Source organism: Glycine max, chromosome 3, assembly GCF_000004515.6.
Source record: "Glycine max cultivar Williams 82 chromosome 3, Glycine_max_v4.0, whole genome shotgun sequence".
Taxonomy (NCBI): domain Eukaryota; kingdom Viridiplantae; phylum Streptophyta; class Magnoliopsida; order Fabales; family Fabaceae; genus Glycine; species Glycine max.
This window is the reverse complement of record NC_016090.4, coordinates 22,303,602-22,330,183: the sequence shown is the minus strand read 5'-3', so window position 1 is coordinate 22,330,183 and position 26,582 is coordinate 22,303,602. Positions and strand designations below refer to the sequence as shown.

The following is a 26,582-nucleotide window of genomic DNA, read 5'->3' as shown; positions in this document are numbered from 1 at the left end:
TTCTGTCTGTTACTCTCGAAATTAACAATGGTTGGGTTTGTCTCCTCTTAACACACACATTAACAAAGCGAAAGGAAATCACAAATAGACAAAGAGAGTGAAGAAGGAGTAAGTTGTAAGTGTCATGGATAAGTCTCTTATTCGGAGATATCTTACTTGGGAATCGAACATTTTTCCTCAAAATTTTGATTTACCGAAACTAGGTATCAAAGTATCCAATCCAATCTAAACATACAAATTTTTGCTAGGTTCATGATTTCACAATTTGTGACGATTTTTAACAATTAAAATTTATTTATTAAAAAATAATTTCTAGTGATTTTAAACAACCAAAATATGTGACTCGTATGGCTTAATGATCATCATTTACATATTTTGAGGATTTTAAATCATTTGAAATCATTTTTTTTAAAATTAAATTAAAAAATATTTCTGATGGTAAAACATCAATACAAATTATAACAACATTAACAAAAAAAAAAATAAAAAGATTAAAAGTAAGTTTTTAAAAACTTAACAGACTATTAAAAACAGATTTTTTTTAAGTACTAAAATAATAATGACTAAATTTAAAGGATTAAAAATATATTTTAAGTTTTATTTTTAATTGAGAGAAGTTTAACAACACCCTGCGGGTTCTTCTACGGTGGTAGTTCTAGAACAAACTAAGCGACGACTGACGTGGTGGATTGTGGAAACGCAAAGAGCAATTGTTCCGAGAATGAGCAATTAATGAATGAATGATCAATGTCTCATCAGGAGCAAGCCTTTGTGTCTCTTCTCTCTCAGCTCGCCCTTTCTTTCGACGGTGCCGTTTTGGGCTTGGCCTTGGCCTACGCCGCCGTCCGCACCCTCTTCAAATTCACCGCCACCTCTGCCGCCCTCCGCAAGCTCCACCGCGCCCCTTCTGTCTCCGTCTCCGACCTCCGATCCCTCCTCGCCGAGATACCCTCCGACGCCGACGGAAACTCCGACGGTGGCAACATCGTAATTGTCCGCGGCACTGTCGATGCCAAGTCCGCCGTCGAAGGCGGCACCTGGAAAACCCTGAGACCTGGTGTCTTGGTTTCTCGCGAGTCCGGCGATAAAAGTGTTATTCTTCAAAGAACTCAAACGGTAACAACCTCTATTTTTTTTTCCTTTTTGTGCTCGAAATTTGGTTAATTTATTGCGATCGAACAGAGGAATTTTGCTTGTTTGTTTGAAATTCCCCATTGTTAGGGTTTGATTCAAAAATTTTAGGATTATGTTTATGTGTAATTTGAATTTAGGTTTGTATTGTTTAATGTGTGTTGTGGAGAGTGCAAAAAGTGGAATTTTTTAAATGAAAATCACTTCACGCTTGATTCGGAACAAAAATGTGATGGTGCAAAGTAAAAAAAAAATATGTGAAGGTGCAGAGTAAAATTGTTTGTTCCAAATTCCTCATTGTTAGAGTTTGATTCGAAATTTTAGGATTATGTTAATGTGTAATTTGAATTTAGATCTGTATTGTTTAATGTGGGTAGTGGAAAGTGCTAAAAGTGGAATTTCTGAAATGAAAATCACTTCACACTTGATTCGGAACAAAAATATGTGATGGTGCAAAGTAAAAAAAATAAAATATGTGAAGGTGCAGAGTAAAATGGAACTTAGAGTGTACTTGTTGGAAACCCGCTCAACCTAGGCCCTTAGTGTGTGTCGGTTTGTCATTGGTAAACTACCAATGTTGTTAATGGCGGATGGCGGTTCATGGCGGAAAGTCAAAAATCCGCCATAAAAATATGGCGGATGGCGTAGCGGAAAATGGCGGATGTTATGGCGGACACAAAAAAAAAAAAAACATATATATAAACTCATTGAAATTGAAAAAAACAAAGGATTGCATTCAAATAAACTAAAAAAGTTTCATGAGTTCATACAATAATCAAGTACCAACACCAAATAAACTCATTAAAGAGTTCAAAATAAGAAAATGATAAAAACATAATGCAAAGTGCAAAGTGAAGGTTAAGGCTCTAATCATCTTCTCCAATCCCAACATAATCATCTTCGTTGTTATCATATGGTAATGGAGCATCTCCCTCTCCCTCTTCCCCATCAGACGCCTCAAAATTGACCATGATTTCTTCTTCTTCAGATTCAACATCAATATTCTCCTCAACATCTAGATCCTCATCATTTTCTTGGACTGCTTTTTGCTTCCTTGATGAAGATCCAACAACCATTGCCTGTTTTTTAGAAGTTTGGGCAGCAGCAACACTTGTTTTTTGCTTTTTCCGCCTAGTATACATCCTACACTCTCCAACCCCCGAAGCCTGATACACAGTTGCCCAATTTAGAGCATCATCATCTTCAAATACCAAATCATTTCCAACATCATTATCATCATCTTGATCCATCTCTCCCACGAGCCATTCATTGCATACATCAATATCATTAAGAGAAATTGGATCAATTTCATCTCTTGCATTATATCTTTGCTTCAATTGTTGGTTGTATTTGACAAACACCAAATCATGCAACCTCTTGTGCTCAAGCCTATTTCTTTTTTTGGAATGAATCTACAACATAACAAATAAATGTTGATTTCAATCTCAAATATACTCCAAATATAACTTGATCATCAAAATTAAATAAAATTAAAAAGTATAGTTAGAGTTTTGTCACAATTACTTGCTCAAACACACTCCAATTTCTTTCACATCCTGAAGCACTGCAAGTCAAACTCAAAATCTTAATAGCCAGCTTCTGCAAATTTGGAGTTTGTGACCCAAACATTCGCCACCAATATGCTGCAATACCAATTACCAACCAAGAGCATAACTTAGAATTCTGAATTCTAACACTAATACATAAAAAAAATAGTATGATAAAAGTTTCTTACTAGGAGAATGGGTTTTCCTTTGAGCCATTGCAAAGTCGGAACCAAAGTGGTCAGCACCAATCTTGTAAAGATGCAACTCGGTTAGAATTTTCTGTTGCACATCAAATTGTGGAATCAACTTCTTAATGCACTCAAACAAACCATTGGTGACCTCAAAATCAAACTCCAAGTCAGTGTTGTCATAAAAGAACTCTGGATTTAAGAAGTGGGCAGCTGCATGCAATGGCCTATGAAGCTGACAATTCCATCTTTTATCAATGATTTCAAACACATCTTTGTACTTGCTTTCATTGTTGTTGAAAGACTTCATAATTGTTTCTTTTGCCTTGTCCATTGCTTCATAAATATAGCCCATGGCTGGTTTCCTTTCACCATCCACAAGACGAAGCACTTTCACAAGTGGAGCCATGACTTTAAGAGTGTAAACCACACTATTCCAAAAAGAAGGCATGAGCACTACCTTTGCAGCTTCTTTTCCCTTAGGCTCCTTAGATAGCTTGTTCAAGGTCCATTCATCAGAAGTAAACATCTTTCTAATATTGGCTTTCTCTTTGTGAAGCCTTTCCAAGGTTAGATAAGAAGTGGCAAATCTAGTAATAGCATGTCTCACCAATTCCCTCTTGTTTGTAAAATTTCTCAACAAACTTAAGGTACTAGAATGGGCATAGATAAACCCAACTAGATTAATTGCCCTTCTAATGGTCTTCCTTATCAAGGGAAGCTTCCCAATATCTTCAAGCATCAAATCAATACAATGAGCTGCACAAGGAGTCCAATAAATATGTTTCCTTTTCTCCTCCAACAACTTACCCGCTAAAACATAGTTGCTCCCATTATCGGTTACAACTTGAACAACATTCTCTTCTCCAACTTCCTCCACAATGGCATCAAGCAACTCAAAAAGCTTTTCACCTGTCTTCACAAAATCAGAGCCATCAACAGACTTCAAAAACATGGTACCAGCTTGAGAGTTAATCAAAAAATTAATGATGCATCTTTGTTTCCGATCAGTCCATGCATCGGACATAATAGTACAACCATACTTGACCCATTGCTCCCTATGGCCTTTCATCAAATTTTCAGTATATTCAACTTCCTTCTTCAAGAGTGGAACTCTGATGTCATGATAGCTAGGAATGGGCAAATGTGGCCCATATTGACCAATGGCTGCAACCATGTTCTCAAAGCTTTTCAATTTAATGAGGTTGAATGACAAACCTGCTTGGTACCAAAAGCGAGCAATATGTTGATGCACCTTCAATACTTCATTCTTATCCATTGACTCTCTTATGTTCATTTGCCTCAGCATCTCCATTTTTCTCCGATTGATTGCATTTTCTGGATTCTTACAGAATTTGTCCATTGGTCCTTTTTTAGTCCCACACTTTGTCTTTGCACTTGCAGCAGCATTACAAGAATCCGCAAACTCATCTTCTTCACTTCCATCACATCCAATCGGTTCACCAAATTCAAAATCTCTTATATTTGCCATATTACCACTGCCAGAAGTACTGTAAGTGGTCCCGCTTTTTTTTGTAGCCATATATTCCTTCAACTCTTCAACTACATTTGGGGGAGTTTTCTTGCAAGCTGCAACGTTGCCCGACTTCCCAATCAGGTGTTGTTTGGCTCGGGTTATTCCTCCCTTAGTGATTTTTCCACAAAAATTACAAACAATGGTGTTTGTATCTCCTTCCACTAGTGAATGACAATATTTCCAGCCTGGGTCTGCCTTATTTTTCCTCGTTGCACTTGCAGTAGCAGCATCGGATGATGGTTCAGCCATTTAAAATCACTAAAAAGGGACTGAACAGGAAAAAAAAATTATGGTGTCAAATACGAAAAAAAAAAAAAAAGGGACTGTTAACAGTAAAAAGGGGTGTCAAATAGCAAAAGGAAAAAAAAAGTTGTAGACAGAAAAATGGGGTGTGTCAAATAGCAAAAAGCCCAAATCAAAAAAAAAAAAAAAAAAGATCAAGGTTGGCTGACCCGCGTCTGCGTCTTCGTCTTCTTCGTCTTCTTCACGAGACAGAAAGGTGTTGCGGTCGCGGTCGCGGGAGGCTGCGTTGCCGGGGCTCGCGCGAAGTTGGCCTTCGTCTTCGTGTAAGGGTGTCGCGGGCGGCGGCGGTTGGGTGCGCGGACTGTGCGGGTGTCGCCTGTCGCGGCGGCGGCTGGGTGCGGCGGGGTGAGGGAAGGACGCAGAGGTGAGGGAAGGACGCAGAGGTGAGGGAAGGACGCAGAGGTGAGGTGAGGTGCGGCGTCGGACAACATTTAATTGAATGCATAACCGGGTAGGGTTGGATCGGGTCGGCCCAACTCCTACCGCGGACAAAACCCAAGCAAATCCCGCCATTTTCCGCCACCCCGCTATAACCGCCACGACCGCCATGGCTATGGCGGCCGCCATGGCGCCGCCATCCCAAACCCGCCACGCCACCGCTATTCGGTGGCGTTTTTTCGCAAATCCGCCACCTAAATCCGCCATGGCGCCGCCATGGCCGCCATTTAACAACACTGTAAACTACTAAACATATTGCTTTTCTGTTGTATGTTTGGGAATGTGTTCCAAGAGAAACCCAAACACACTGTTAATCTACAAACAGCTCACCCCCTGCCTTGTTGATTGATTTGTCTTTTCAGTGGGCATAATGTAATGAACCTTTTGTTATTTTGAGTTGGTTTTGTTGAAAGAATGCCCATACCTGCTGCTGCAACGTAGAGTGTCTTTCCTAGTCTTTAGGAATTTGTTTTGCTTCTGTTTACGTTTCAGATTTTAGGAGTTGAAGTTTCAAATATTAGGAGTTATGATTCTGTTTTGTAAAATTATCCTGTTATGCCTAGAAATAACTCAAATAAGGGATGTATTTGTTTTGCTTTGTGCTCTTTATATAGAGTTGTTTCAATAAAATATTTTAAGCTTCTCTACACATCATTTTCTCTGTTCTCATAAACCTAAAAACAACAAATTGGCATCAGAGCTCTCATCCGAGGGATCTGTGAGATTTTGTGAGTCTACCCATAATTCCTAAACACAAACACACACGACAATGAATCTAGAAGGTTCATCCATTCCAATTTTACTTCCATTGTTCAATGGCAAGCATTACCACCTTTGGGCTGTTAAAATGGCAGCCGATCTTGATGCATGTGATCTATAGGAAGCTGTTGAAGGCATGTACGAAGTTCCATCCCTACTGGATAATCCATGAGTTGCTCAAATAAGAAATCACAAAGAGAGGAAACAAAGAGAGTCAAAGGCAAGAGCAACCTTGTTTGGAGCATTATCATCCACTATTTTGATCAGATTATTTTTTTTTAATGATTCAACGGGGCAAAACACCCTGTTGATCAGAATAATGACGCTGAAAATACCTAATGAGATTTGGGAGTTTTTGAAGCAAATGTATGATGGAAATGAAAAGGTGAAAGCAATGCAAGCGCTGGACTTGGTTCAAGAATTCGAGATGCAGAGAATGAAGGAATCAAAAACAATTAAGGAATTGACAGGCTTCTTGACACAGTCAACAATGTAAGGCTCCTTGGTACTGAATTTTCAGAAGATAGAATTGTTCAAAAAATTCTACTCATAGTGCTTGGAAAATTTGAAGCCACAATTAGGTCTCTAGAGAACTCAAGGGATTTGTCAAGCATTACTTTGACAGAATTGGTGAATGCACTACAAGCACAAGAACAAAGGAGGCTTATGATGCAAGAAGGATCTTTAGAGGGAGCTTTCCAAGCCAAGAACTGCAATGGTAACAAATACAACCAAAACAACAATTCACATGCCTTTTCACCTTGTCCCTATTGCAGGAAAAATAATCACCCACACAAGTGTTGGTGGAGGCCAGATGTGAAATGCAACAAGTGTGGTCAGTCGGGACATGTGGAGAAGATATGCAAGTCTCATTATCAACATCAGGAGGTCCAAGTTGCAGAGGAACAACTCTTTACAACAACATGCTTTACAACCAACAACCCCAAAATAGGTTGGCTTCTAGATAGTGGTTGTACAAACCACATGGCTCATGATTGAAACTCTTTAAAGATCTCAACAAAACTGTTATTTCCAAAGAATTGGAAATGGAGCACATATTGCTGTGAAAGGCATAGGAACAGTTGCAATGAAAGTCATTCAGGTTTGAAATTAATTTTTTATATCTTATTTGTTCCTTAGATTAATCAAATTTTTGTTAAGTGTTGCTCAGTTATTGGAGAAAGGCTATAAGGTGTCTTTTGATCACAAAATTTGTGTGATTAAACATACAAACAACTTAGAAGTGTTCAAAGTTCATATGAAAGGGACAAGTTTTTCCTTAGATCTTGTAAAATGAGAAAATATAAAGGGATAATTGACTGAAACTGTATGTCAGAGTACACAACGGATGCTCTATTATATAGTGGTCATTACAATAAATACTGATAATGAAAGGATATTTAGTTTCCTCTAAATCAGATTTGTTTCCTATAAATCAGATCCTAATAAATCTATACATTACATATTTCTGATTCTCAACACTTTCCCTCATGCTGAAGCTTAGAAGTTTACTAAGCTTCAGCTAGTTACAAGAAAATTTATTCCCAACAAAAACATAAAACTTGAGTTCCACTAAAAAAGACAATAGTTTGAATGACAACTCAAGGATGTTGGTGAAGTTGGGGAATATTGCTAGAATGAGAGAGGTGGAATATATCCATCAACCTAAGAAAAGCAAGTTCCGACTTTCTGAAAACCATCATTTGGAAGCTTCAAACCAATATTTTGAAGGCAAAAATCGGGGAATATTGCTAGGAAGAGAGAGCTGGAATACCCATCAGCTTAAGTAAATCCAAAGCAAGTTCTGATCTTCTTAAAACCAAGATTTGGAAGCATCAAACGAACCGTGGAGACCCAAAATTATTCAAACTGAAGAGAAGAAATTGTCATAAATAGCCAGAAAAGTTGAGAGAAGTCACCAAGAAACACGTCGGAAAAGTACAGTGACAAAATAGGCGACCGAAAAGTTCTTCGCCAGAAAATGAGGGGCTAGATGAAAGCAGTGACCAGAAAACACGCTGGAAAGAGATGGCGGTAGGAAAGGCGACTGAAGAGTTCTTCGTAACAACGCAAAAACGTAAAAATGGACTGCACAGTGCCCAAAATTGAAAACCAAATAGTACCTAAAAAGGCACGAAACAATGATGCAAAAAGGAGTTTTTGCCCAAAACAAGTCCGATGGAGATGAAACTTTAGGGACAGAGTCATGTTGGGCAGGAGACTTTGTCATTGAAACAGCGGCCAGAAAAGGTGTCGGATGTGCTTATGGGCAAAGCTGTTTGGCTGGCAAAGATGGTGCATGTGAGGGTGCGTGCATGCTTCGTTTTCGATGCCGTGAGCCACACCATGTAGATTGGTGTGGGGTGATCTAGATCCAGTGGGTGATCAGCGGAAAAGTCACTCGAAAATTTTTTGGAAAATTTGCCAGAGTTGCGTTGGTGATTGGAAAATGTGCCAGAAACAGGGAAAATGGCCAGAGAAGCGGAAAGGGTTGTCGGAAAGAAGAAAGAGGTCGTTAGAATAAGTGCAACGATCTGGTGGGGGGATGGTTTTCGTTATTCCCTCAACCTGGTTCTAGATACCATGTAAAATGAGAGAAAATATAGAGGGATAATTGACTGAAACCGTATGTCAGAGTACACAGTGGATGCTCTATTATATAGTGGTCATTACAATAAATACTGGTAATGAGAGGATATTCAGTTTCCTCTAAATCAGATATGTTTCCTATAAATCAGATCCTAATAAATCTATACATTAAATATTTCTGATTCTCAACAGATCTGATTAAGGAGCAAGATGAGGAAAATGACAATGCCAACAAGGAACAAATAGAGAAGAAGCCACCTGAGAAAAACCTTGAAGATCAAAAGGCTCAAGAAAATATGCCTACAAAGCATGAGATGGTTTTGAATAATAAATTGAGCAATGACAGTTGCATTTCAAAAATTCCAAAAATCATTCTGGAGTTTAAAGGTGTGGAATTTGTTAATCTTGACAAAGACAAGGATTTGATGATGGTAAAAGGTGCTGTGGATGCAAGTAAAATGATTCAATATATGAAGGATAAGCTGAAGTGGAATGTGGTGGTGGTCTTATCTGAGAAAGATGATAGCAAAAATTACAACATAAAAGAAGAAAAGCAAGAGTCAAGCTTGATTTGATTTTTTTGAAAACTAAAGGAGTCTACAGTTGCTAAGGCAAGGAGGGGATTTGTTGAAAGAGTGCCCATACTAGCTGCTGCAATGTGTAGTGCCCTTCCTGGTTTTTAGGAATTTGTTTTGCTTCTGTTTACGTTTCAGATTTTAGGAGTTAAAGTTTCAAAAATTAGGAGTTATGATTCTGTATTTTAAATTTAAATTTATCCTGTTATGCCTAGAAATAAGGGATGTTTTTGTTATGCTTTGGGCTCTTTATATATAGTTGTTTCAATAAAATATTTTAAGCTTCTCTACACATTATTTTCTCTGTTCTCATAAACCTAAAACCAACATGCACTGGCACTAAGCTTCAGGGATTTGCATGGTTGAAATCGTGATGCAATATTTGCATATTATAATAAACTACAAATTTGTCAAAATCTAACTGTGATAATAATTGTTGTAAAAAGAAACTGTTATTATAATTAATAGTTATTACTGCAATTCATCTTCTAAAGTACATTTCCCTCACTTTAGTGGAGCAAAATCCAATCTCAAGACTTCAGATTGTTGCCTATAGATTTCCCCTTTCATTTTATAGATAGGTGTATATTTTGATGTTTTGACCATAAGGTGTTATTGAATATTGAATATTGACATGCCTGCTCCTTTTCTTGAGTAAATGAGTAATTATGATGGTCTCGAAGAAAATGGGTAGGTGACCAGCATTGTAGAAATTGAAGTAATTAAATTTTTTCCAATGATATTTGGCTACCCATTTGGCATTTAGAATTAATGGCTTTTATGTCTAAGAGGAATTATATCTTTTTGATTGTCGTAGAAAATTTAAATTTAATTTCATTAACATCTTGCAACTTAGTTGTGAATTATAAGACTAATTTATTGATTTATTTCGTGTTGAATGTTGTGAAGTGTATATACAATGAATGGAAAGGCTTATTTGGATGGACTTCTGATCTTCGAGCCATATTTGCAAGATCATGGAGACAGCAAGAGTCTACATCTTTAAGGAAGGTAATGGATGCATAACTTTGTTAAATAGTGAGGTTCATAATGTATAAAAAAAAATTCTGGTATAATAATCTTGTCAATTGATGTGCATTTCATGCAGTCAAATTTGAGGCTGGTATATATAATTGAGTAGGATAAAAGAATCACCATATTTGACAACAAAGAAGACTCTGTTGTAGCATATGCAGTATAAATATCTTAGTAGATTATTTTGTATCCAGAATCAATTAGTGGTTTTTCTGTTTTAATGATATATAATGCAATCTAATGAATCTATTGCTGCATAAGATTGTCCATCACCAATATGCTTCAGCTGAGCATAATCTAGGTTAGTAAGAACAGGCCAGCATTTTGAACAGGATACACTTTCATTTGCAATGGCTAGAACATGAGCTAATTAATAGTATTAGAGGGATTTGATGATATCTTTCTTGTAGATAGTTTCCTGTTTTGGCATAGTTGTTGATCCTGGATAATGGCATAGAATAGGAACTAAAAAAAATGAAATAGTAGATTGTGGAGTGGCTGCTATACTAAACATAGTTATTATAATACAAACAATTTCTAATGTACATAGTAGATACTCAAAACTTGAGATATATTCAACATAAAACACTTCAATGTTATATCTCAAAGACATGTCATTATAGCTTGAAATCACATACCATAAGAAATAGTCATTTTTATTAAAGATGTGTCATAGTTAAATTGCAAGAGTAACAAAGGCCCTGTTACCCTCCCCTGTTTTTCGAGCTGCAATGCAGAGGTTGGAGGTGTGAAGCAACTTGGCATTAATGTCAATTTCCTGCCACCACTCTCCACGCCCATAAAAAGAGGATAGGAATGTTTTTGGATATTAAGTTGTCCAAGTGCTTTAGATTGAAGAATTAAAAGTCAACAAATTAAAAAGACAAAATAAAAGTTGGAAATATAGAAAAAGAATAAATAAGAAAATAAAAAGTTGTTTGTATGCAGATTTTATTAGAAGCTAAACTGACAATATAAAAAAGATGGAAAGATAGAAAAAGAATAAATAAGAAAATAAAAACTGAAGGATAGTTGAAGTGGAAGATAGAAAAACAAGAAAAAATAAACAGAAAAAAAGAAGATAGAATGACAGCAAGAAAGTTATATCGCAGAGGAAGCTGCAACGGGATGATCTTGGCTGGAACATGTGTGGGGCTTCTTGGATTTGACTGGAAAATGGAGGGGCTGAGGTGTGAACAGGGAATAAATAGCCAGTCTCAGCTGTGATTTGGGACAGTATTCATGTGACACTAAAACACAATGGTATGAGTTTCTTGTAGCGGCTGGTGGCCATGAAGCTCTGCGACAGCACCGTTGTGGCACTATTTGTTGCTGTTAGATAGATATGTGTTTATTATATTTTATCTTTTGTTCATCCTTTTTAAGCACTCTTCTTTGTTGTAATGTCTTTTCATGTACTTGTTACATGATATAAAATCTGAGCTGAGTGAGAGAAAACACTTAAGCTTTTCCAAATATTGTTCTCTAAAAGTCTCAAGTGGTATCAAAACGGGAATGGTCTCGCTCTGTGGTTTTGTCATTGTTGGCTAGCGAACTGCCGGCGTTGACCACCGAGAAATTTTACGGTGAATTCAGGGTTAGGTGCACCTCGTTGAGTGTGACCCAGCCCAAGTGGTCTCAAGAGCAAAAGCTCTGTCATGCACCCTCACACACTGTTACCATCCGCGTGTGTGGATCTCACGTGCCGCCGTAACGCCGTTGCGCCACCATCGTCATCTTTGTCGGTTCCTTCTGGGTTCACTCCAGCACCTGTTTGGCTCCAATTGTCACATCTTAGAAGAGGTCTGAAGTCTAGCCCTAGTTTGTTTGGCTTCTTGTTTCTTTAGTAACTCCTCTGTGTTCGAAAATGTCATCCATGCAGTCTTTTGCAATGTTGTCCAGTATAGGCCCTACCTATTTCTTCCTTCTCTGCAACTCTCACCATTACCACTGAAAAACTCGACTGGACAAATTATCTGTCTTGTTCTAACTAGGTTGAGTTGTGGTTCCTTGGTCAAGAATACCATGATCATTTGGAGAAAGATGTGCTTGTAGATAGTTTCCTGTTTTGGCATAGTTGTTGATCCTGGATAATGGCATAGAATAGGAACTAAAAAAAATGAAATAGTGATCTGCTTGAGATACTGAGGTCATTCAAGACCTGTTGTTTCTTTTCGAAGAATGCCCAAGATATTTTTTGCTAATGACAATCAGCGTCTGTTTGATTCAACTCAAAGTTGTTTCTCTTCAACAGACCAACCATGATATGATTTCACACATGGTAAAGCTAGAGCTGTAGTTGAAGAATTAAAAGGATTTCTTATGTGATTCTGTAGAGGAAATGATGAAGAGGCTTGATAAACTATTTATGATTTTGATCATGTGGAGCTGGCATTCAGATTATGATCATGTATGTGATCAAATTTTGTTCGGTGATCATATTCCCTCAATGAACAACTTAGTCACTAGACTTCTCCATGTTTCTACTTTGGTGAATGGTGAAAATGCAGCTGCTACTGTTGAGATTTCAGCCATGGTTGCCTCTCATGGTTGGGGTAGAGGGGGCCATTGTAATAGAGGAGGAGGACGTGGTGGTAGAGGTGGTAATGGTAAGCTATGGTGTTCTTATTGTGGAAAAGAAAACCATACTCAAAATAAGTGTATAACCTACATGGTTGGCCTGATAAGGTAGCAAATGTCTCTACATCAGAAAAGGCCTGATATATATATATATATATATATATATATATATATATATATATATATATATATATAACAGTACCAGGGGTACTGAGAATACAAATTTTTGAAGTTCAGCGGACATATGGTTTCCTAATACAACCTTGAAAAGTCGAATTAGCTACCCAGATCCTATGTATGCTTCCCTCCCCTGATTACAAAATCCCTCTCTCATATTACTCGACCATTGATTAAAATGCATTCCAAAACCCTTTTCCATATTCCTAAACCATGAACACAAGAAGATTGCATCATCCATCAGTTTGCTAGCATTAAAGCTATCATTTGAGAAAACTATCCCATTCCTATGCTGCCATAGAGTCCAGGTTAATGCTATCCACCAACACTGCCATCTGTGAACCCTTAGGCCAGCATACCCCCCATAAGCATGTTGGAGAAAGTGATGTCTCGGGTTTTGTGGGAAAGCACCCAAAATGTTTAAACAAGACATTGATTCCCACCAAATAGGTAGGATTTTGCTGCAGTTGAAGAATAAATGAGCTGCATCCTCATCATTGTTTCTGCAGAATGGGCAAAGGAGACCATTGATTTCCATGTTTCTACTTCACAAGTTTAATTTTGTTGGCAGCCTGTCTCTGATTAATCTCCAAGCGAAGAAGGATGTTTTAGTTGGGATCTTTAGATTCCATAGCTCCTTAGATACTCCATCTTGATTCTCATCTATCAATTCTCCCAACAGCAGATTATATGCGCTCCCCACTGAATATTGACCACTTGGATCTCCTTTCCACAGCCACTTGTCTTGTCAATCTGGGTGAAAAGGTTGAATCTTGATTTTTTGATGAAGAATATCAGGAGTACTTGAGGCTGAAATCTAGTAGCTAAGCTCAATCCTCTTTAGTACCAAGTGTTTCAACAACCTGCATATCTCAATCAGTGGAAGGTCAAGGTCCATGGATAGTTAATTCAGGTGCTTCTGACCATATCTTTGGTAACAATTCCTTGTTCTCCTCTATTTTTTCACCTAAATTTCCTCACCTTGTTGCATTAGCCAATGGGTCCAAATTTGCATCCCAAGGAGTTGGTCAAGTTCCTCTTTCTTCCTCCTTAAATTTAAATTCTGTTTTGTATATTCCTGAGTGTCCTTATAACCTAATTTCCCTAAGTCAATTGACTTGTTCCTTAAATTGCTTAGTAATGTTTGTTGCTGATTCCTTTGTAATACAAGACCGTTGTACGGACTGAGTGATTGGCATAGGACATGAATCACAAGGTCTTTACTACCTGGAAACCAACTCTTTTGTGTCCTGTTTTCCTTCCTTATCTCCAAAACTTTTGCATGATCGTCTAGGTCACCCAAGTCTTGCCAAATTGAAGATTATGGTTCCAATTCTCAACAGATTACAAATGTTAGAGTGTGAATCTTGTCAATTAGGAAAACATGTTAGATAATTTTTTCCAAAACAAACTGAAAAAAGATGTAACTCGGTTTTTTCTACCATTCACTTAGATACTTGGGGATCAAGCCATGTAACATCTTTTGGGTTTAGATATTTTGTGAGATGACTCTAGTTACTGATCGCTTGATGGTAGGTGGAAGGCGCCACTCCCAGCAATGCAAGATAAGCCAAAGGAAGACGCCACAAGGGTGATGGATTGCCCCTGATAAGTTCAAACGGGTTCAGTTTGGAACCTAGAGAATACTCTCACAATACACAAGTATTTGTCTGAAAATTCAAGTCTGTCCATTCCATTGCAATTTTGTGTACATATAGACAGCTAGCCTTTAATTATTCTAAATGCACCATTAACTGCAATTATGAAGGCAAGGCTTTTAATTCCCAGTGGTGCACATGAAAAGACACCAAAATTATCAGCCACTAAAATAAGTAAAAGAAAGAAAAAAAATGAAAATGAAAGAAATACAATTTTATTTAATTCTAAAAAGAAGAAAGTCAGCAACAACGCCCTCCAGCTCATTGGTCTTAAATAATAACTATGCACTGAAATAATTTTGGTTCAATGTCCTTTACTGCAGGTACAACTTCAAAATTTTTTTCTACCACTTGTTGTAGGGTCTCCTCTGCCTTTCTAGCTCTAGCTCTGGTCATAGGTCCTGCTTGTCCTTGTGCCGGTCCTTTTGCTTCAATTTCCTCATCATTTTGTTACCTTCATTGATGAATATTCTCGATGCACTTGAGTTTATTTAATGAAAGATAGATCTGAACTTTTGCCTATTTCTATACTCTTTTCCTCCAAAGTCTTTGGTTGTACATGTTTTGTTCATGATATTTCTCCATGTCTTGATAAGCTCTCAGCAAGAGCTATCAAATGTGTGTTTCTTGGGTATTCATGCCTTTAAAAAGGCTACAAATGTTACTCTCCAACCACAAGGAGATACTACATGTCAGCCGATGTTACCTTCTTCAAAGAAACCATGTTCTTCTCTAAATAGGATTCCAACTCAATACAAGTGTTGCCTATTCCTTATCTCAATCTAGTGGTATCTCTTACCATACAACATTCAATGAAGGAGAAATTCAACCACCCTCAACTATTAAGCTGAATTATCTCCATCTTCTATTTCTACCTCCCAGAGCAGGACACACAGAGCTAGTTCCACTGGACATGAAGATCCTTTTGGTTCATGTTCTTCATCCTCAGTTATTCCTACAATGGATCCTCCTCCATCATCACCCTCTCTTGATGAAGACTCAGGTTGGCCTATTGCCCTTAGAAAAGGTATTAGTTCCTCTTCCTCCTGGGAAGAAGACAGTTGGTTGTCGGTGGGTGTATGCTGTCAAGGCTGGTCCTAATGGTGAAGTTGATCGTCTTAAGGCACATTATATGGCCTTGACTATAAGGATACTTTTTCTCCTATGGCCAAAATCACTACTAATCGTCTCTTTCTTGCAATGACTGCCATTTGTCATTGGCCTCTTCACCAATTAGATATCAAAAATGCTTTTCATCATGGTGAGTTGGAGGAGATCTATATGGAGCAACCTCCTGGGTTTGTTGCTTAGGGAGAATCTGGCTTAGTTTGCAAACTTCGTCGATCTCTTTATGGGCTCAAACAGTATCCAAGAGCTTGGTTTGTGAAATTCAGTCATGTACAAAGTTTTGGGATGAAACAGAGTGAAGCAGATCACTCAGTTTTTTATTGTCGCGCTTCCCCTGGTAAATATGTTTACTTGGTTTATGTCGATGATATAGTAATTGCAGGGAATTATGATACTAAAATCTCCCAGTTGAAATGACATTTGTTTAGTCACTTTCATCTTAGAATGTGGGTTTAATTCAACTCCAAAAGCTAGCTCATAGGGTGATGGTTGCTCCCCATTTATATACTCTATCCTAGCACTATCTCTAGCCGATATGAGACTTGGGATTTTCCCAATACACCCCCTCACACCCAACACTTTTGAGCTTGGTGTGTAGATAATATGGTGGAAGACCCGTTTAACAGATCTAGGAAAGACTCTGATACCATCTTAGAATGTGAATTTTGGGTCTAATTTAACTCCAAAAGCTAGCTCATAGGGTGAGGATTGTTCCCTACTTATATACTCTATCTTGGCATTAACTTTAGCTGATGTGGGACTTGGATTTTTCCCAATAGACCAAGGATCTTGGCCACCTGAAGTACTTCCTTGGTATAGAGGTAGCTCAATCCAAGGAAGACATTATTATCTCACAGAGGAAGTATGCTTTGGATATTTTGGAAGAGATGGGCATGATTAACTGTAGACCTGTTGATAGTCCCATGCATCCAAATCAAAAGTTAATGGCAGATTAGGGTGAACCATATCCAGATCTGGAGAGATATAGAAGATTAGTGGGGAAACTCATCTATCTTACAATTCCCAGGCTTGATATTTCCTTTGCAGTTGGAATTGTTAGTTAGTTTATGCAAACTCCTCATGTTAATCACTGGAATGTTGTTCTTCACATTCTCAGGTATATAAAGAAGACTCCAGGACAAGGACTGTTGTATGAAGACAAAGGAGACTCTCAGATTTCAGGTTATTGTGATGTTGGTTGGGCAGGGTCCCCTATAGACAGGTGCTCTACAACAGGATATTGAGTATCTATTGGAGGAAATGTTATCTCTTGGAAGAGCAAGAAGCAGAATATTGTTGCTAGATCTAGTGTAGAAGCAGAATACAGGTCTATGGCTTCAGTCACATGTGAATTAGTGTAGATCAAACAACGTATTCAAGAGCTAAAGTTCTGTGAAGTTCAGCCAATGAAGTTGTATTGTGATAATCAGGAAACTCTCCGTATTGCCTCCAATCCAGTGTTTCATGAGAGAACCAAACATATAGAGATTGACTGTCATCTTGTGAAAGAGAAGCTGTTGGCCAAGGAGATTAGTACAGAGTTTGTCAACATAAGTGGTCAACTTGCAGATATTTTAACTAAGTCTTTAAGGGAACCTCGGATTCAGTTGATATGTGCCAAGCTTGGAGCCTATAATTTATATGCTCCAGTTTGAGGGTGAATGTTAAATAGATATGTGTTTATTATATTTTATCTTTTGTTTCTTCCTTGTTAAGCACTCTTTGCATCTGTAATGTCTTTTCATGTACTTGTTACATAATATAAAATCTGAGCTGAGTGAGAGAAAACACTTGAGCTTTTCCAAATATTCTTCTCTAAAAGTCTATAGTGTTGCTATTGGCTATTCTGTATTTCTGTATGAATGGATTATGATGCGTCTTTCGGTTTCTCTTTTCTTTATTCACCTTTGATCTTTACTTGTTTTAATAGCTAGCAGATATGATATATCTTGAAATTACAGAAAAAAGTAGAGAAGGAGGAAAAGAGAGATCAAGCTCACAATTATAAATTATAATACTGATTTATTGTATGTGATGGTCAAAATAAAAAGTAGTAAGTTCTATTTATACACTGGTACTAGACTCCTAATCTTAATAAAATAAGGAAATAAACATGAAATATACTGATATATTAAAATCATTCCTAAAGGATTATGTAACTACAACAATAGCAACGAAGGTCTTATCCCACTAGGAAAGGATCATGTAAGATACTGTAAAATATTTTAAGATACAATGATGGTATGAAATATTTTCTAGATTTTTTAACTATTTTTGTTGTAGGTGCCTTTTGTTCTAATTGATGTTGGACGGTGGCCAAATGCTGAGTATGTTGTTGTAAACATGGATGGCTCAAGACATCCGTTACCTTTGTCAACAGTTTATCATAAATTGCAACCAATAACTGCTTCTCCTTATACTTTCTTGCAAGCACTTTTTGGGCATGAATATCCGGTGAGTTGATACTCTCATACAGCTTATTTGCAATGGATATCATAATGTCGAGTTATGTTCAATCTCTATACATGTTCTATTTCCCTTTAAAATTATTCTATTTTGGTGTTGTGTCTCTGTCTGCTCCTGTGAAATTGTTGATCTTTGGTATATCACGTTTGCTGAAATGTTATTATATGTTTCTTTTCTGTAGGTTGGACTACTAGATGAAGAGAAAATTCTTCCATTGGGAAAGAATATCACTGCTGTTGGCCTTTGCAGTTTAAAAAATGGAATTGCTGAAATTAAGTCGTGCAAGGATCTACCATATTTTCTGTAAGTTTCTTTTCTTTGAAATAAACTATTATATTGTTGATCTTGAAAAAAACTCTATCATTTGGTATTCCTATTCGGTATAGTAGTGGGGATTGTTTCATTTGAAGTTAGCATACACTTCCTTTTTTTATACCTTTGGTATTCAGTAGGATACATTCTAGCAGAAATGTCACTTTACTGGTAGAATGATTATGGCTATTTTGATTTTATAATGAATTAATTAATTTATATTGGTGACCATGAATAAGGAGTTGTGGATCCATGAATATGTGGTTTTGATCAAACTTGCTTGAATTTTCTTCTCAACAGGCTGAGGTGCCATTTGTCAAGTATAAATTGCTTTTGATAAAGGATCCTATGACAAGTCTATGATTTTTTTTTGGTGGTGTATTAATAAAGAGTAATATTGAATTATATGAGTGCGTATATCTCAGTAAATGCTGATAAATGATTCATCATGTGGAAGTGCTGCTTATGATAATTATCATCTTTGTTTATTGGAGTATATTTATTTGATAGACTGTTTTTCCTTTCTTAGCTTCTATGTATAGGATTAACTATAGTTTATTGAACTGCTATATAGTTAACTGACTAGAGTCAGTTGACAGTTAGAGTTAGTTGACAGTTATCTCTGTGTTACTCTGCCTATATAAACTGAGGTGTAACCTTTTCTCATTGGGTTGAATAATATTTCACTTCACCTCAATTTCTGTTAGTGATATTTTCTCTCCCTGAGATTTCTATATGGTATCATAGAGCTTTGTTTCGATCATTCATGGTTCTGCTTTCGCTTCCGCTCCTCCTCCTCCTCCAAGGATTGGTGGCTCTCCACTAGTTTCTTCGGCAGTTATCACTGCAAAGAAGTTTTTGCACTCCATCTAACAGAAGCTTAACAATTCCAACTACCTCCTTTGGTGTCAACAGGCTGAACCTGTTCTCAAAGGACATCACCTTTTTCATCTTCTCACTAAACTGCAGATTCCGACTCGATATCTCACCATTGCTGATTGTGATGCTGGTGTTACTTCGCCTGAGTTCTTGCTTTGGGAGCAACAGGATCAGCTCCTTCTATTGTGGCTTCAATCTACTGTTTCCGGCGAGGTGCTTCCGCGGCTTGTTGGTTACAAAACTGTGTGGCATCTTTGGGACAAGCTCCACACACACTTTTACTCCATTGTTCGTGTGAAAAAACGGCAACTCCACAATGATTTACGTAACATTTTTTCTAAACAATAGTTCAATTTCTGGCTATTTGTTTTGCATTCAAACCATTATTGATTCTCTCTCGTCGATTGGAGAGCATGTGTCTGAATCCGATCATGTTGACATCGTTCTTGATGGTTTACCAGATGAGTTTGAGTCGCTCATAATCTTCGTGAGTGGAAAGTTTGAGTTGATGTCTACTGATGAAGTCGCAACTCTCCTTCTGGCTCATGAGACTCGAATCGCTCGCAAAACCTTTGCCTTGTCCATTGCTTCGATTAATATCGCTGAAGGGGCAAAACCTAATTTTAGCCCCCAATTCGGTGCAACAAGATTCTCATCCTCAAGCTTATGTTGCTCAAGGTTCTGGCTCTTTGTCTCACTTTGGCACGAACTACAATAATTACAATGGTGGAAATCAGTACGTTAGCGCTGGCATTGGCCGTGGTGGCGGTGGCGGTTGGAATTTTAATCGTGGTGGTTGCAATGGTGGCTGTGGCAGAGGTCGATTTGCTCATTTCCAGTGTCAAATCTGTCATAAATATGGTCATGAGGCTTCTTATTGTCATCATAGGCACAATGATGACTATGTTCCTACTCAGCCTATGGATTATCCCAGCCAGTATCCTGATCAAAATCAGTCTCAGATCTCTACTAACCCCAATCAGAACCAGTACCAAAGTCAGAGTCAGAACCTTAATTCCTATCAAACACAGCAGTCTAATCAGTCTCAGTTCAATCAATACTCAGCATTCTCCTCAAGCCTATCTGATAAGTGTTCCTTCAGCCTCTTCTTCGAGTTGATATCCTGATTCAGGGGACTCTCACCATGTCACAATCGTTTCTCAAAATATTCATTAAACCATTCCCTTCGAAGGACCAGATCAAATTACTATTGGTAATGGTCAAGGTTTGAATATCAACTCTTCAGGTTTATCTTCCTTCTCATCTCCCTTTAATCCTAAAATTTCTCTTGTCCTTAATAATTTCCTGTTTGTTCCTTCCATTACCAAAAATTTAATCTATGTCAGTCAATTTTGTAGAGATAATTCTGTGTTTTTTGAGTTTCATTCTGAATTCTGTTTGGTCAAATCTCAGGTCTCTAAATAGGTGCTTCTTAAAGGGATGGTAGGCTGTGATGGCCTCTATCAATTCCCTGACTTGCTTCAGTTAGCTAGACAGCAACTCAAGCCCCCTTTCACTATCAATACCATTTCTTCTGCTGGCTCAGAACCTGTGCCAAGTGTTTCTTCTCCAGATTCTGTTTCAACTGGTGTAAATAGAATCAGTCCTAGTGTGTCTCATGTCAATACTCTTTCTAATAGTGATCTTTCTTTTGCCACTTGGCATTCCAGATTAGGTCACCCTAGTGGTGATACTATGAAACTTGTATCCAAGCTGTGTAATATACCTATCTTAAATAAAACAGGTTCTGATTTTTGTTCAAACTGTTGCATTGGCAAGTCCCATTGTCTTCCCTCTTCCCCTTCTCTTATTGTGTATTCTAATCATTTTGAACTCATTTATACAGATTTGTGGGGTCCTTCACCTGTCTTGTCCAACACTGGTTACAGCTGTGTAATATACCTATCATAAATAAAACAGGTTCTGATTTTTGTTCAAACTGTTGCATTGGCAAGTCCCATTGTCTTCCCTCTTCCCCTTTTCTTATTGTGTATTCTAATCATTTTGAACTCATTTATACAGATTTGTGGGGTCCTTCACCTGTCTTGTCCAACACTGGTTACAGCTATTATGTAACCTTTGTTGATGCCCACACTCAGTTTACTTGGCTTTATTTGTTGAAAAGTAAATCTGAGCCAAAGGCTTTCACCAGCAATTTGGTTATGACTACAATGAGACATTTTCTCCTGTAATCAAACCAGTCACTGTCAGAATTCTTCTTTCTCTTCCTGTCACTCAAAAGTGGAGTCTTCGGAAGTTAGATGTCAATAATGCATTTCTCAATGGTGTTCTTGAACATGAGTTAGCCCCCTGGATTTGAAAATCCCAACAAACAGCATGTGTGTAAGTTGCATAAGGCAATATATGGTCTCAAACAAGCCCCTAGAGCTTGGTTTGACAAACTAAAGGCCACCCTTCTTCGGTTTCAGTTCAGCTCCAGCAAGTGTGATCCCTCACATTTTGCTTACACTGATTCCAAAAATACTGTTATATACATGCTTGTGTATGTAGATGGCTTTATTGTTGTTGAATATCCTTGTATTTTATCTATATTTGGTAGCTTAGTTGGTGAGCTTGTTCAGAAGGGCAGCAGTGAGTTGTCACTGTCATTGCCCTTCTCTCTCTATCTTCACCTTTGATACATGTTTTGTCCATGATTTGTCTCCTGGTTTAGACAAACTCTCTGCAAGGTAAGTTAAATGTGTCTTCTTGGGTTATTCTCGTCTTCAAAAAGGTTACAAATGTTATTCTCCAACCATGAGAAGATACTACATGTCTGTAGATGTAACCTTCTTTGAAGACTCACCCTTCTTCTCACCTTCCGAAGACCATTCTTCATCTCTTCAGGAAGTTCTTCCTATTCCTTCTCCTTGTCCTCTAGATGACTCAGACCAAAATGTCAGTGTTGTTCCCTCTTCCTCACCGGATTCACCTGAAGTTGTATCTTCACCTTTGATTACAGATCAACCCAGGACAACGCAGATTGGATTTCCAGTACCTAAAGCTTCTCCCCGTGGTTCTCGTTCTTCTTCAGCCAGTCCTCCACTCATGGATTCTTCCACTTCTTCTCATTCTGACTCACATTGGCCCATTGCCATCAGGAAAGGTATTCGCTCTACTCGTAATCCTCATCCTATTTATAATTTCTTAAGTTACCACCATTTGTCTCCTTCGTATAGTTCCTTTGTTTTCTCATTGTCTTCCCTTACTATTCCTTCCACTGTTCGTGAGGCACTTTATCATCCTAGCTGGAGACAGGCTATGGTTGATGAGATGCAGGCTCTTGAAGATAATGATACTTGGGAGCTTGTTCCTCTTCCTCCTGGTAAGACCACTGTGGGTTGTAGATGAGTTTACACTGTTAAAGTTGGGCCCAATGGTAAGGTTGATCGATTTAAGGCTCGCTTGGTGGCTAAGGGCTACACATAGGTATATGGCATTGATTACTGTGATACTTTCTCTTCTGTAGCCAAACTCACCACTGTTCGTCTGTTTCTTGCTATGGCTGCTATCCGTCATTGGCCCCTCCATCATCTTGATATTAAGAATGCCTTTCTCCACGGTGATCTTGAGGAGGATATTTATATGGAGCAACCTCCTGGGTTTGTTGCTCAGGGGGAGTATGGTCTTGTTTGTAAGCTTCACCGATCTCTCTATGGGTTGAAGCAATCTCCTCGCGCTTGGTTTGGTAAATTTAGTCATGTTGTCCGAATGTTTGGACTGAAATGAAGTGAAGCCGATCATTCTGTATTTTATTGTCATACATCCCCTGGAAAATGTGTTTATCTAATTGTCTATGTTGATGATATAGTGATTACAGGGAATGATACTACTAAGATCACCCAGCTAAAAGAGCACTTATTCAGTCATTTTCAGACCAAAGATCTGGGTCCTTTGAAGTATTTCCTTGGTATTGAAGTAGCTCAATCAGGAGATGATGTTGTGATCTCTCAGAGGAAGTATGCTCTTGATATTTGAGAAGAAACAGGTATGCAGAATTGTAGACCTGTTGAAAGCCCTATGGATCCAAACCTGAAGCTCATGGCAGATCAAACTGAAGTTTATCTTGACCCCGAGAGATATAGGAGGCTTGTGGGAAAACTCATTTCCCTTACCATTACTAGACTTGATATCTCCTTTGTTGTGGGAGTGGTTAGCCAATTTATGCAGAATCCTCATTTGGACCATTGGAATGCTGTCACGCGTATTCTGAGATATGTTAAAAAAGCTCCTGGTCAAGGGTTGTTGTATGAAGACAAGGGTAATACACAACTATCGGGATATTGTGATGCTGATTGGGCTGGTTGTCCCATGGATAGAAGGTCTACATCAGGCTATTGTGTCTTCATTGGAGGAAATCTTATTTCTTGGAAAAGCAAGAAACAGACAATTGTCGCTCGGTCCAATGCAGAAGCTGAATATCGATCTATGTCTATGGTTACTTGTGAGCTCATGTGGATTAAACAGTTTTTGTAGGAATTGAGGTTTTGTGAAGAGTTGCCAATGAAGTTGTATTGTGATAATCAGGCTGCTCTTCATATTGCCTCAAACCCAGTTTTTCATGAAAGGACTAAGCACATAGAGATTGATTGTCATTTCATTCGAGAGAAGCTTCTGTCCAAGGAAATTGTCACTGAGTTCATTGGTTCTAATGATCAGCCAGCGGATATTTTGACTAAGTCCTTAAGAGGACCCAAAATTCATACTATATGTTCCAAGCTTGGTGCATATGATTTATATGCTCCAGCTTGAGGGGGAGTGTTGAATATCCTTGTATTTTATCTATATTTGGTAGCTTAGTTGGTAAGCTTGTTCAGAAGGGCAGCAGTGAGTTGTCACTGTCATTGCCCTTCTCTCTCTATCTTGTATTCTATATATATGTAACTTTTTGAAATTAATAATGCTAAGAGAGAAAGGAGGGTGTTTCTCCTTCAGTTTCAAGTATTGTCACTGGAAACAATCCCACATTCATCAAGTCCTTAGTTACCAAACTCAACTCTGAGTTCTCACTTAAAGACCTAAGGAATCTTGACTATTTCCTGGGAATTGAAGTAGGATCTCAACTCAATGGTGCACTCATTCAGACCCAGTCAAAGTACATTAAGGATTTATTTGGAAAACAAAAATTGATAAGGCCAATACTATTTCTTCTCCAATGGTTGGAGGCTGCAAGTTAACTAAGTCAGGGTAGGAGCCTTTGCCTGATCCCACTCTATACAGGTCTATTGTGGGAGCCTTGCAATATGCAACCATCACTCAACCTGAAATCAATTTTTGTTAACAAAGTCTGTCAGTACATGTCAGATCCATCAAAACACTATTGGGCTGCAGTAAAACAAATTCTCAGGTTTCTAGCTGGTACCGTCAACTTTGGTTTGAAGTTTCTCTCTCCTTTTACTGGACCTCCCTTTACAGTGCATGCTTATTATGATGCTGACTGAGCATCTGATCCTGACAACAGAAGGTCAGCTTCTGGTGCAGCCATCTTTTATGGGTCAAATTTAGTTTCTTGGTGGTCAAAGAGACAGTCTGTTGTTGCAAGGTCCAGTACAGAGGCTGAATATCGCAGTCTAGCCTTAGCCCACTGCTGAAGTTACATGGATTAGGTCACTTCTGTCTAAACTGCACATTCCTCATCCATCCAGTCATCTTTTGTAACAATCTGAGCATTGTTGCTCTTGCTCACAATCCTGTTATGCACTCTCGAACTAAGCATATGGAATTGGATCTCTTCTTTGTTAGAGAAAAAGTTTTGGAGAAGCAACTTCAAGTGGTTCATGTTCCTGCCATTGATCAGAAGGCTGCTATTTTGACAAAGGCTTTGACTCCTTCCAACTTTACCACGTACAAATCCAAGCTCAGAGTGGCTGAAAAGTTCACTTCCAACCTCTCATGAGCTTGCGGGGGTATAGGAGTATATTTACTTGTTAGACTGTTTTTCCTTTCTTAGCTTCTATGTATAAGATTAACTGTTGACAGTTATCTGTGTAACTGCCTATATAAACCGAGGTGTAACCTTTTCTCATTGGGTTGATAATATTTCACTTCACCTCAATTCCGTTAGTGATATTTTTCCTTTGAGATTTCTATACTGTTGTAGGTCTGACTTGAGTAAAGATCAGATGATAGTAGATCTTTCCAGCAAAACAAAAATACTGTTTTGGGGTGGTATTGCTCTTGGTTCAATGTCAGTTGGGGTCCTTGGCTATGCAGTTGTGAGGTAAGTTGGTTTGAGTCACCTATCCATTTATTATATTGTTTATGTGATGCTTTGGATTTTGTTAATTATATGTGGCTTTAGATTGTTTTGCAAATGAGTAAACTCAGTGGATTGTCTTGGCTTGATAAACTATATCAGGGTGACTATGTGTAATAGACAAGTTAAATTTAGTTAGCATATGACGATGCCCTTTATTTTGACAATAATCAGAATTTGAAATAATATTATTGGTAATTTTGGTGGTTAGAGACATGGAGTTGAATTGAAGTCCATTAAACTCTGCTTGTTTTCAGGAACTGGAATAAGTGGAAACAGTGGAAGCAACAGAGGCAGCTCCAGCAACAAAGGCAAGCGGTGAGTGATGTTGAACCTCAGATGGATGATGAGATTGAAGATGTTCCAGATGGACAATTATGTGTTATATGTCTGATGAGGAGAAGACGTTCTGTTTTCATTCCCTGTGGGCATCTTGTGTGTTGCCAAGGGTGTGCCATATCAGTTGAACGCGAAGTGGCACCCAAATGTCCTGTTTGTCGTCAGGAGATTCGAGATTCAGTGCGGATTTATGAATCTTGAACAGACACAGGCTGATTCTTATGTTCTCTCTGTGGCAGGAAACTTTTTTGCTTGCTAACGAGAAGAATGTTTGCTTTTTATTTCGATAAGATATAGAATCTGGAGTTGTAGGGAAAACCCTCCTTTGCTCTTATTTCCTGTGAAACATTTATCAGGGGTAGATAATAGGTTGGTCGAGGTTAATTTTATAGGATTTTCTAATTATCCCAGTTGCAGTGTACATAAATATTTAATTTTGCCTAACTCCTTTAGAATGAACTCTGATATGTTATTGTGCATGTGATGCTGCTTGTTGGCTATAAATCTTTGTTTGAGCAGGATTGTGTGAATGTGATTGTAAACTCCTATACGATAATCTTGTATTATTCCTGGCTTAAAGGTAATCTCACGAGTACACTTGTAAATCTAAATCCTACGTCCAAAAGTAAAAACTAATGCTGGTAGGTAACAACCAGAAATGCAGTCAGTCAGCCTGTGGTTTGTT

The 26,582-nt window shown here is 38.1% G+C and overlaps 1 protein-coding gene across 4 annotated transcripts; it reads left to right on the top strand.

The window, feature by feature from the left end:
* Positions 1-609: 609 nt before the first annotated feature.
* Positions 610-26,376, top strand: LOC100800058 (E3 ubiquitin-protein ligase SPL2). Of its 4 annotated transcripts, none has more exons than XM_003520871.5 (6): positions 610-1,116; positions 9,977-10,078; positions 17,929-18,099; positions 18,293-18,414; positions 25,403-25,522; positions 25,816-26,376. In XM_003520871.5, exons 1-6 carry the CDS (start codon positions 748-750, stop codon positions 26,096-26,098), a joined length of 1,167 nt encoding a protein of 388 aa, XP_003520919.2. In that variant the 5' UTR covers positions 610-747; the 3' UTR covers positions 26,099-26,376. The 4 variants fall into 4 exon arrangements, with proteins under 4 accessions (XP_003520919.2, XP_014629117.2, XP_014629116.2 ...); XM_006576498.4 differs by having other exon boundaries at positions 623-1,116; positions 25,385-25,522; XM_014773631.3 differs by lacking the exon at positions 25,403-25,522 and having other exon boundaries at positions 622-1,116.
* The last annotated feature ends 206 nt before the right edge of the window (positions 26,377-26,582 follow it).

Excerpts from the sequence above, each read along its gene's own strand:
- LOC100800058 (XM_006576498.4), top strand. The coding sequence starts at position 748 with ATGTCTCATCAGGAGCAAGCCTTTGTGTCTCTTCTCTCTCAGCTCGCC. Across the intron at positions 10,079-17,928 it reads AGTCTACATCTTTAAGGAAG|GTGCCTTTTGTTCTAATTGA; the intron begins GTAATGGATGCA and ends TTTTTGTTGTAG. Across the intron at positions 25,523-25,815 it reads CTTGGCTATGCAGTTGTGAG|GAACTGGAATAAGTGGAAAC; the intron begins GTAAGTTGGTTT and ends GCTTGTTTTCAG.